Genomic DNA, 12,235 nt, shown 5'->3' with positions numbered 1-12,235 from the left:
GTCTGTGCGGTGGGGGGTGAGAGGCTTGCCCTCAATACAGGTAGAAGGCACACAATAGTCTTACTATGTAGTCTAATCTGCTGCTTGAGGTAATACAAATGGAAAAGCTGCCAGCTTCAGCTTCACATCCATCAAATCTAGTCAGGCTTACGACACCTGCAGGAGACAAATTATATCTCTACTGCGTCTAAATGGGACAGCTTTGCTGGCTGTTTCTTCCCCTTCACTTCACTGTGGCAAACACGTTTCTGTTCAACACAAATTGAGTTTGTAATAGTCCACCCAGTTTGCTCTTCTAGATGTGTCTGCAATGCCTTCTTGTCTTGTCCAACACCCCGTTTCATATCCTTTCACCCAGCCTCTTTCAGCACCTGTGTTGGGTACATGCCCAAGCTTCAGACAAGGCTCTGTGTGTTCCCAGCCTTGGCAACCTGCCATGCTACTTTTTCTGGCTACCAGCCCCATCATCCTGGAAACTGCACAACTGCTTGCCATTCTCTCCTACACTACAATCCCTCTTCAACCCAAACAGTTCCCAAAAGGCCAGCTAATGCACGAGTCCAGACAGCAATGCCGCTTGACCCACATTTCTCAAGGAAAGGTGAGGTCATCTTCAAACTCTTGAGAAGAAGGCGGAGATGGAGCCAAGGTGAGCAGCCACTGCATGATGCGATTAGCCATTTTGAAGCTTTAGGGCATTAAATCAAAAAGAGCATTCACTGGAGAAGCCTGAAATCACTTCTGTGAACTGTTCCATGGGGTGAAATTCTTTCACCTCTACCCAAGTTTTATGGTTTTGCTATCAGAACTTCTGTACAGCAGTAAAGACAAGGCAAGAGAACACGATAAAAAGATTGCACCATCAGCTCTTTCTATAATGTACCATCAATGGAAGAGGATACTCACTGTTAACATTTGTTGCAGGGGAGCTGGGGTTGCTGGGAGTGGAATCCAGAGTGTCTGAGTAGCAGCTCTCCACCTCTGAGTCCCAGCCAGAGGAGAGGGATGAAGGTGAGGGTGAGGAGTAGCATGGGTCCTCATCCACCTCCTCAAACTTCCTCTTGAGAAGCCCACTCATGGCGTTAGTGCGAACTATCTGCAGGTAGGAGCAGAGGGAGGAGTTATTAGTTAATTATTCATACCAATGCCTTGACCACTAATTACTGACTTATCTTATTAAAAAAAAAAAAAAACAAAATGTAAATTAACTGTATGTTGCAAGAACCCTATTGTGATACTGGTTTTTGCAGTACTACTGAGAAATGAGAGTTCCATGCTTTGCCATGTAAAACTCAATGCTCCACTCAGCTGAGAGTGGGAGTTATCCACGGCACAGGAAGCGATCAATCAAGCCTATTTGCCTAAGTCAACAGTTGCCGGCCCCTTCACCCTTTGTCCAAATCCCATCAGCTCAGCAAATGAACTGATTAGAGGAAGGAACGAGCAGAGAAGTGATCAAATTTAGCCATTTGATAATCATTTCCTTTAGCTGGTCATCAAAAAGCTGGGAGTTTAATGTGTTTACATGGACCTCATTGTAAATATATACAGCTATGGATCGTCAAGACATTTTGTTATGCAACTCTAGAGTGCATTCTTTCACAGCTCATGTGACAGAGGCTGCTGGTTCAGTGATAAAAACCAATTCCTTGAGACAGAGACACTGGAAAAATATGATCACCAGTTAAAGTTGTGTATAAGAGGGAATGGCATGTAGCCTGTCGTCATCAAAATGTTTAAGATTTATTAAAACCTCTGCCATGCAGAGGTTTTATTGACATGTTTCAACCTAATTTAGTCAACCTGCTATGCCCTCAGTTGGTTCCAGGAAAACAGAAACCACCACCATGAAAAAATAATGCAGGAGAAGGAACTGTTACTGCTGGTGTGTTTTGGGATTATGGGACAAATTCACAATAGCTCTGACAAACGGCAAACTCTCTTTCTCACAACGAACAATATTTGGTTATCTTAAAATGTGTTTTACAAAATTATAAGCAATTATTTGAACAAAGTGTTCAATGCCTTTTTTGCTTTACATACATAGGTAAAAGCAAAGCAATGATTTTTTAATTCATGTGACACCAAGTTAAATTAAAATCTTAACCATATAAATTATTAGACCAAATCTGCCTCAGACAGATGACAGGCTGCCCTGCCACTAGGTTAAATTGTCACTTCCACTATGTCAGAGGTCCTCCAGTGACTTCAGAAGTACTATGAACTTCATGTGTGATCTGCATGCTTTGTTTCTTATCAGGATAACTGTCGGCACTTGAAAAAGAAAAAGAGGGGGGAAAAGCATATGTAGGCATATGCAAGAAGGGGGTCATTTTCAACATGCAACAGTGAGAAATTATACAGACACCAGGCCTCCTGGTGAGGAGGATAAGACTGCATTCAAGCTGAGTTTCAAAAGGTGTGAGAAAAGGCAGCCCTCTCCCTTCATTTCTATGGAGGATTGCATGCACCGGCAGCAGCAATGCAGGGGGCCACAGCAAAATGATGCAATCTCGTGCAAAAGTTGGATCTAGTTCAACTTTCACTGCACCAGATGGTGACATCATCCGGCAAATGATTGGGACGTGGACACCCACAGGAAGAAGAGTCTTTTGTTTACCTGTTAGCATGAGCATTCATGGCTATTCACTGTTGAATTTGGGCCACAGTTGACGCACCATGATGACATTCCATGTGTTTAGTGCTGGATGTTAGTGTGTGTTTTTAACCTATCAAGGCCAACACATTTGTGGTAGAATTGGTGCTAAGGTAGAGCAGGCTACGTTAGCAGCCAAAACACAATGGAAATTCACGTGAATGAAGCTCACATCAATCCGTCACAACGTGGCCGCATTGTACACGCCTACAGCTTCTCACTCCCCTGACCAATGGAACCTCTTGTGTTAAAAACAGCAGAGAGTTGTGTTTGTACCTGATCAGTCTGACTGCATGGTCAAGTCAGAGTCAAGGGCAAGAGGCTGACACCTCTGTGGGAGCAGCTTTGCAGCTGTATAGGTTGCCATTACTGCAGCAGTCAGATTGTTGTCCTCACTGCATTATGATGACTGAATCACCTTGCAGTGAGTCAAGCTTGCTCATCTAGTTTCTGCAACAAAGCTCCCTCCACACTGTAACCACTTCAGTGCTTCATGTTTTACATCAAACCAATGACAAAAGTCAAGTGCATTTGAGCAAGAAATAATCTCCAAATACCCTTCACATTGTGGGGTTTACCATGAAACATTTTAAAAACACCTGGGTGCTGCATGTGTTGCCGATGTATTCGCTTATCAAATGTGTTTTAAATGCCACAAGCACAACATGCATTTCTGTATGCACGAAAACAGATCCTTACATTTTTGCCATCACTCCCACCACGAATTCCCTGTAATAAAAATGAAAACAAAGCTGTGAGGCATCCTCAAGGGAGAGCATAGCACCAGCTAAGCAAAGTCTTTTTAATTAAAAGCTTCAGTGAGGCAAAAGGGGGAGGAGACGGAGAGAGGTGGGGGGGTCAGTGGTGTCAGAACTGGGTCATTGTCTCTTGACTGCAGTCTACCTGACACATTGATTTGTTAATCCTGTTCAACAGGCAGAAACAATGGCGAGAGGCTAATCCTGGCAAGGGGATGGCTTGTAGTCAATCTAGAGCTTCTCAGCCTGCTCAGGGCCGCACCCGCACATCAAGGCCAAGACGGGGACTGAGGGTAAAAAGACTCTCATGCAATGACTCATTTACAAAAGGGTAGAGGGGAGGAAAAAAAAAAAAAAGATAAAAGAAGAATTCAGAGCTGGCTCATCAAGAAAGCAGCGCCTGCAAACATCTGCTCCAAATGGAAAATGGATGTGATCGGACAGCCGAGCCAGAGAAGGAGCACAGCATGTTTCAACGTGCGCTAAATTATGCATCACTGTCAGTCCTTCAGCCACACACAGGCAGCAGATAAAGAATGCATCTGCTGAGGTGCTCCCCTGCCAATTGTCACAGAGTTGGGAAGATAAATCTCTAGCAAAGAGATTTGTCACCAGAAGCACTACATATCTCAAGTCAGAGGCATAACTATGTCAGTCCAATAAGATTATCTTGATACACGCAGCTACAGGCTGTTGACAGAACTCCTGAACCCCAATTCATTTCTGCTGTATCCGCAGAGAGCTCCTCAAGTCGTTATAAGCAATCTTACTTTTTAAAACCAACTTTACGGGAGAGAGCAGAAAGTTAAACAAAAGCATGTTTGATCAATTCCCTCACTTAAAGTGTCAATTGCAGTTTTTTTTTTTTATAAACAAAATGTACTTAGAATTTCCTGGGAATGATAATTTGAAATGTTAATGTGACCGTTTATGTTTTACATAAGAGACAATAGCAGAAATTTAGTGGAAAAGTAGATGTTTTCAGGGGTAGTTAATATTTAGTGAGCTAGTCTTTATCCACTGCATTGCATGATTTGCATTTCATCATTTCTTATTGTAGTGAATTGCACACCTCTGTCTATGAAATCCAGTTTCCTTAACAGGAAGAGAAGCAGTCTTTCATCCTTGAGTGCATTTGTGCACTGCTGCATCTGTATTGAAAAACATGGTTGTGCATGGCACTCACAGGAGGAATATGTTCCCGGTCATACAGAATAATGGCAGTTCATGATAGCATGTTTTAGTAGGATCATGAGAGTCTGACAGCTGGTATGGTTCCTTCAGTACACACAGCTGCTTCATCAGTTCCAGGGTAACCGCTTCTCCTACTGCTACCACTTACAGATCCAGCTCAACAAAAATGTAAACTGTGCACTGTAAGCCTCATTTTCTAAGACTAACTTTCACATTTGGAAACACACAGTAAAGCCATGTAATGGATGATGTTAAATATGTTAGCTAACCTATTTTGTAAAATGTGCCATTTAACATAACCTGAGATGTAATATTCAGTTGAGTGTCAACAAAAAATAAACTGGGATTAAAGTATTTCTTGGATTTGAATATTTTTTCCTGTCAATGGCTGATGGTAATTTGTAGTCTCAGGATAGCAGGGGTCTTTTATACAACACAAATGTTCAGTGTGCCTTTACATCTGGATGCATTTACTTTTGTTGAGCCATAATGGAAGCAGAAAGGTTGACCCAGTGATGGTGTTCATGTAACATATCTGAGGTCAGCAAAAAGCCTACACTAGAACAGTGCTGCCTTAACCTCCATTTATTGTAGTGCATATTTATTCTTGGAAAATGCGTTCCAACATCATTGTTCTACAAACTGATTCACTGGGCATACTTATTTCCAAGTTGCACTTTCAAGTAGCTAATCAAAAAATAGTGGAAAGTGGTGGAACAATCCCTACTATCATCTCTAATTTTCCTAGTTTGGCAGAAGAGTTGGCAAATGGCATTTGTTTGACAAGAGATGTAATCAGAAAGAAAAACAAGAATATTCTAGTCATTTGTGTCCAGAAAAATCTAAATATATGCAGAGATATTGCCTACTACTATGTCTCATTAATAATTCCATGGTTTACAAAATCAATGCTACTGCTAGCCAGCATTAACCATTACATGCCTTATCAGTTGACTTTGCCCCCTTGCACTGCCTGTCCAGCCCCTTCACAGCTGATAGCAATGTGAGTGGGAGCGACAAGTTGCACTAATCTCCAAGAGCATTTACATGGCACACTTACAACTGTGCTCAGTATCTGAATGACTGACTGGCTGGCTAAGCTGAGTGCTCATAAAATGTGATAATGATGAGCCTGTGAGTCTGTGTTTATGGAAGCGTGTCTGGGCAGGCTGTCCCTCTCCAGGCTTCAAGGTACTGCACCTCCCACTTCCTGCTCTGTCACTGAGAAAACTGAGATAATTGATCAGAGCCGTCAAGGAGACAGCGAACTGGATTCCAGCTCATGCACAGCTGGGGAAACACTGGCTCATTTCTTAAACTCAGCTGTTACTCAAAAGCGCTCCACCTGCTGGAACAAAGCAGGGAGAGCTCCTGTTTTCTCCTCTGTGAGCCTGTTATTCTCTCTGAAGGACTCACTGTGCCTGCACCACAGAGACATTCTGTTCCTCCGCTGCGACCTGTGCACACACTGATTCCAAAAAGGAGAGGTAGTGGGAAGATTGTATAAAACAAATAAATAAATGTCATGCCTCCAAGCCACAGGAATTTCATTTTGGCAGCACCACTTCTGCTGTAATACTGGGAGAAGAACACAAGCTCTATCTAATCCAGATGTTCTACTGCTAACCACTGTAAAGTCTTGCTCTCATAAGGCAGCCGAGCAAGCTATCTTCCCTAGCCACACCTGACAGGGTATTAGCTTGCATGTGCATCCCACATGCCCTCAGCTGTCTTTAATCTGTTACACAGGCCAGGTGCTGCCTGTGGGAATCAGACTATATGCTTACTGACTTGAGTTATTTTACTCATGATGTTAACCATAAACAGAACAAAATTTTTTTTTATTAATAATAATAATAATAATAATCCCTCAGAAAAGTCTAGCAGTAACTAGGAGAAGCAAGAGAGAGAAACTAAACAGTCAAAAGCCACATGAAAACAGCAGAGGCTTCATTTTAGACTTGAAAGTGGCTAAAGCTGGGTGACATTTAATGTCACCAGGATGTTGTTCCATCTGTGTGGAGCATAGTAGCTAAAGGCAGCATCCTCCAGTTTGGTTCTGACCGAAGGTTCTACCAGCTGATTGCTTCCTAAAAATCTAAGTGCCCTGATGCATTTGTATTCCTCAAGACCAGAAATTTACCTATGTAAGGATTTAAGAAGAGGGGTGATGTGTTCAGTTCTTCTGATTCTTAATAAAACTGGCAGCTGCATGTGGAATGAGCTGAGGTTGCCTCACAGCCTGTATGTGAAGACCAGACAAAAGATTGTTACAGCAGTCCAGCCTGGTGTAGATGAGGCATGAATGAGTTTCTCTAAACCTTTCTAAAACCTCTTAAGCTGCACTATTTGTTTGAGATGATAAAACACTGACATAGCCTTGGCATGCTAAAGCTCAGATCGCAGTCAATTATGACACCAAGGTTTCTAACTCGAGTGTTGGTCTTTAAAGTTCTGGAGTTAAACTATGCATAAACTCTCATTCTTTCCTCCTTGCTGCCAAAAACAGTACTCCAAGCATTGATAGACTGGCATAGAATAATTTAATACTATGCAGAAAATGATAAGTAGTAGCTATTTTTGTTCCTCTGACAGATTTGCATCGATCAGAAGCTGAAAATATGCAGTGTGTAAAAGCAGCAAAAAAAAAAAAAAAAAATCCTTTGCACAACAGTCTACCAATAACAAACATGCAGGCTTGGCTAGTGAGCGTGTGGAGAAGAGGAAGGGAGGAGGTGCTTGTAGGTTCAGGGGTCATACTATAGTCTGGGACACTTGCAGTATGGAATGCTGGGAGAGGACAAAGCAGATGGGAGCTCTCCGCTGCTGTGTGGGAGACCATCAGCAGACTCCTTGCACCCCACCCTCCCCCACACACATACTCGCCTCCAGCTACAAAAGCATGGGGCCATCCTGCATGACCGAGACTGCTGCTACCTCTCCCAGCTGGGTAGGCAGATAGTAAAAGTGTGCGTGAGCTTCCTGAGGTTGTGAAACATACGCTGCAGTGCACAGGAAGTGGCCATGCAGATCATCTATGCTGTTTAACAGCTGCAGGCACCACAAGGTTAGCTGAGTAAAGGACCACATGATGGAGAGAAGGGAGTCAGGAGGTATGGATGGTATTTGTCACAGTTGAAATACCTCTAAATATTGCACAGAGCTTTTGTTGTCTTGATGTCATTTAACTTCATTTTCATGAAGGGACAAACGGGTTAATTATCATTTTCTCTGGGTGTAAAACATGAGATAAAATGGAAAAATTATGTTATACAAGTGGACAGTTATTTAACACCACTGCAAATTCCTTGGGAATGCACTAATGCACAGCATCAAGTGCTATGTTCCATCTCTGTAAACAAAGGATCATTCAGCTCTGTGTAGCCCAATTCCAGAAAGGATCCGGATGAGGTCGCACTAGAGACGATGAAATTGATTCAGTCGCTTTATCAAGGGCAGATACAGTGTGGCTTTATAAGATAAGAGCCCCACAGTAAAACGTCTACCTGAAAATGATTAGCCCATTGGCAGCCCTTTGATCACACCAGCTTCATCACTGTAAAAAGAAACGCTGGTGGCTTAGATGTGATGAAATTAGCACAAACCCTGGCCATTTATCATGTTACATTGATTGACTATGACAAGGAAATATATGCAGCTATGAAAAAAATTGTCCTAACAATAAACGGAGCAGTAGCGCACAGCCTGTGGCAACTTATCTGCATGGATAGACTACGATTAAATTTTTAAAATTCAAAATCAAATCAAAAATCAATCACTAAATCTGTCCGAACGTACACGTCGTCTTCTTTCCGTGCTGACCCGATCATTTCTCAATTAATGCTAATTCCAGTGACAGCAGCCCTGTCAGCTGTGTGCGCCGACGTAGCGCCTTCAGGAGTCGCTCTAGTTACAAGAGGCGCACCAGCGGCGCTGAGGTGAACAAGGACAACTCCACACGGGCTGAATACACAAAGCCCACCTCATCAGCAGTTCACATAAATGAATCCACATCCCAAAACGCGTTGCTTTCTAAAGTACACCCCCTCTGGTGTGAGCTACGAAGTTTAAACGAACCTGAATAGGCTAATCAGCGGTCAATACACAGCCTATAAATCAATAAAGGGAATTGTTGGAGTCTCGCCTAAATCAAATTAGTTTTGTCATTATCAGATTGTGAGCACCTGTGTGTGAATTAGCCATGAAGCTAGTTCGTTAAAAACCACTTTAACAAGCAGCCAACCGTGTCAGTTTTTATAATAAAGCTTCTAGTCCAGCGAACATGACTCAATGTAAAGTGCGCTTTAAAAGAAAGCCAAGGTTCATCTGTAGTAGCATTTTCATACACGGCTACACAAATAGTCTGGGCTATTTAAATGACTCCGGCACACAGGAGAGAATAGCCCCTTTTAACTATTACAATGTGCGGTGTTCAATAAGCCAACAGCGAACTCCAGATGCCGGTTGTACTCACCACAAATTCAAGTATACGATCACCATCAGTGACAAAGTGGCGTCAGGTAAACAGCCGATGGGATAAAGGTGTAAGTAATCCAAATGCCACAAATAAATACAGCGCTTATTCCCGCATATACACAGCTCTCACTGCTATTGTCTGTCTCTCTCGCTGCCATACGGAGACCCGCCGCAGCTGAAGCGCTTCCCTTGTCTGTAGCCGTCTGCCGAGAAGCGCAGCCTTTTCTGTCAGTGGAAAACTCCCTCCTGGCGTTTAGTCTGACGTAGGCTGTGACACAGGGAGGCTGCCCACGCCGTTTCCTGCCTGCCCTCCTATGTTACTCCACTACCTGCAGAAGAGAATAGGATACATATGGTCATCTGATGTAAGCCTACAACGGATAATAAAATATCACAGCTAAACACTGAAGAGCTATATAGAATCACCCTCTGGTGACGGACAGGCAGGCTAAAAGTCTCAATTTAGAAACTGAACTAAAAGTGAACATTTGGAGCATACTTTAAATATAGGGTATCTGCTAATAGTGCCTGGTAATATATTCTGTACATGATTATCATTAGACATCATTTCTCATAGTGGCGTGGGAGGTGCTGTAATGCTGTGGTGTGGCTTATTTCCAATTAAAGGAAAACACTGACTGAGTTGCATGAAGTTGTGACTCACTTTCTTTTTCCTCTAACACAGAAGTGATAGATGGCTTTAGAGGAAACAACCACTTTTACAATAACAAACTATCATAGCTACATTCTTAAAAATGATTTATAGCACATCACCTGGTATAAAATCTGCTGCCTTCAATAGTTTGGCACCACGATGACGGTTCAGTCAACTAGTGGTTGACAAAAAAAACCCTCAATTCTCTAGATTAGTGTTTGCTCAGCCCTAGAACTATTTGCTTCCCACTGAGGAAGACTAAGGTATGGTTAAAAGCTCCAGAAAATGCTAGTAAATGGATATAGAGTCATGAGTTTGTTACCTAGCTGAGGATAATTAGGCTATCTGTATTTATAGGGAACCCGTTTTTAAGCAACTTTTTGGGAATTAAAGTTGACATTTTACACGTGGAAGATGTTCTTTTGGCTGATTCTTCACATTTGTAGCAGCTGGTTAGCTTAAAAGAAGCTCTGTAAATAGAGAAAACTGTGCTAACAAAAGCCTCTAATGGTCACAGATTAACATGTTATATCTCATTTGTTTCTTCTGTCCAAATTGCAAAAATGGCATTTGCTATTCCTTTGAGGAGTTATGTGACCCTGAACCTAAGTTCAAGCATGAGTTTTCACACTGACATTAATGACTTCATATCAGCGCTTTTAATGCTTGAAATTCCACAGTGTTCACTCACAGTCGCTGATGGGATCAGTCAGCAGCAGTGTCACACACATACCATTCCCTCCCCTCAAGCATTTTCAAGTCTAGTGAGAACACTGAGAAGTTTTGCTGTCACTTTCAGCTAGACCTGAACACTAAGTCAGTACAATCTTGTGTCAGATATCTGGGGAGCGGTCTCCTATTGCTGGGTGCATAGAGCTTTGCTAATTGTCTCCTGCTAATAGTGGGTCACTTTCTCGCTAACCTGTTTAGCCTGAGGGCCACATTTAAGGTGTCACCCTCAGAAGTAAAACAAACACATCAACCTGAAAGACAACAGTCACCTTACTGGTCTGTTGGGCCCAGTGTGTTTTTGTTTCTAAATGAAAATACGTTTAGTTTACAAATAATGAAAACTCTGTAAACAGGAGAGTGAGTATTGTACTGACTATCATGTAAATGTCATCTATAGATGACATTTACATGATAGATATAAGTATACATCTATACTGTATACCTCTCTCTCCCTCTCTTCCTTGGTTCAAACCCAGACAAGTTTCCTGCTAAGTTTCAAGATCACTATTACTGTATTGTTACTGGTCATACTGATACTATCATTAAGCCGAGAAGGGAAGGGCACATTTAAAGTATTATCGCTGTCTTCGCATTGCTGTTAGTGCAACTAGAAGAAATGGAAGAAGTAGAGGAAGGTATGAAGAACTGATTTCCAACCTAGGTATCAGTGAGGAATAATGATATGACTTAAGGGACATGGGAAAAAAAAGAAACATGTTTGAGTTTTCTGTAATTTCATTACACTTACTGTGAAATAATGGATATTTTTACTACTTTAGATATCTAAAATAAGACAGTCTGAGAAGTAAAACCTATACTGGATAAATTGCTCACAGCTAATCACTTACCTTGAAGGTGAGAAAAAGAAATAAATGAAAGGTAAATCATTTGTTGTTCTACCTGATCAGGTAGCACATGTTGTAACAACAATACTGCCTATGGCTTTGTTTTTGTTTTCATGTGTCCAAGGTGTGCAATAGAGTAGGTGAGGGTGTGACACTTTAATGCTCCAGTGTGAGCCTGGGAGTCTGAATGTCCAGACAGACTCCACCCAATTAGCTTCCCTGTCGCCCTGCAGCTCTTTAAGACACAACAATGAGCCATCCACGGCCCAGGGGGAAAGCACAGACAGTCACATGAGCAGCAGCAGCAATCACAGCCATTACTGGGTTAAAAAAAATTAACAACTAGTCCTCTGTCTGACAAGTCCCCAAGAGCCCCCAGGAGACATTCTTGCTCACTCTGCCACATCTGAGAGCTTAATTATAGTAGCAACACTGGCAAACATCAGATCACTGACACAGGTTCATAATGTTGTTTCGACAGTTACTTTATGTAACATCAAATCTGAGTCGCATAAAAAAGTTGCTGTGAGTTCTTGTGTTGCTTTTCTGGTCTGTGATGAGTGTCCTTCATGAATTTCTCCTGAAATAAACAGGAAACGTCTTGATGGTGGAACTAGTGCTTTTTATGTTGCCCTTTGAAGTTCCCTGTCAGACCCATCAGTTCCCTCTTTGATAAACAGAGAAAAGTTCCAGGGAACACTGCAACTCACACATGCTTACCCTCTCTTCTAAGAAAAAGAGCTGTGTATGTAGGTTGGGGGGATGGTAGCCACAGTGCCAAAGCCACTGTGGATCAGGCCTGAATACATTATGGTCACTCTCTTTAAAAGTGTGCCAAAGAGTTCACGGTGGAAGACGCCCCTTCAAGAGCGCAATAATGGGCGTCAATGTGTTCCATCTGCGAATGGAGAAAAGCCTG

The 12,235-nt window shown here is 42.3% G+C and overlaps 1 protein-coding gene across 1 annotated transcript in view; it reads right to left on the bottom strand.

Moving 5' to 3' along the window:
• csrnp1b (cysteine-serine-rich nuclear protein 1b) overlaps window positions 1-9,411 on the bottom strand; it is a 12,313-nt gene extending 2,902 nt beyond the window's left edge. The window contains exons 1-2 of the mRNA XM_020602318.1: window positions 9,083-9,411; window positions 907-1,096 (exon numbers count right to left, since the gene is read on the bottom strand). Of these exons, the coding sequence (XP_020457974.1) occupies window positions 907-1,078 (172 nt within the window). The 5' untranslated portion in view covers window positions 1,079-1,096; window positions 9,083-9,411. The remainder of the gene's footprint in view (window positions 1-906; window positions 1,097-9,082) is intronic.
• Window positions 9,412-12,235: the final 2,824 nt, after the last annotated feature.

This window comes from Monopterus albus, unplaced genomic scaffold (genome assembly GCF_001952655.1).
Source record: "Monopterus albus unplaced genomic scaffold, M_albus_1.0 scaffold55.1, whole genome shotgun sequence".
Lineage (NCBI taxonomy): Eukaryota > Metazoa > Chordata > Actinopteri > Synbranchiformes > Synbranchidae > Monopterus > Monopterus albus.
Note: the sequence above shows the minus strand (reverse complement) of the source record. Positions and strands in the feature narration are given on the sequence as shown.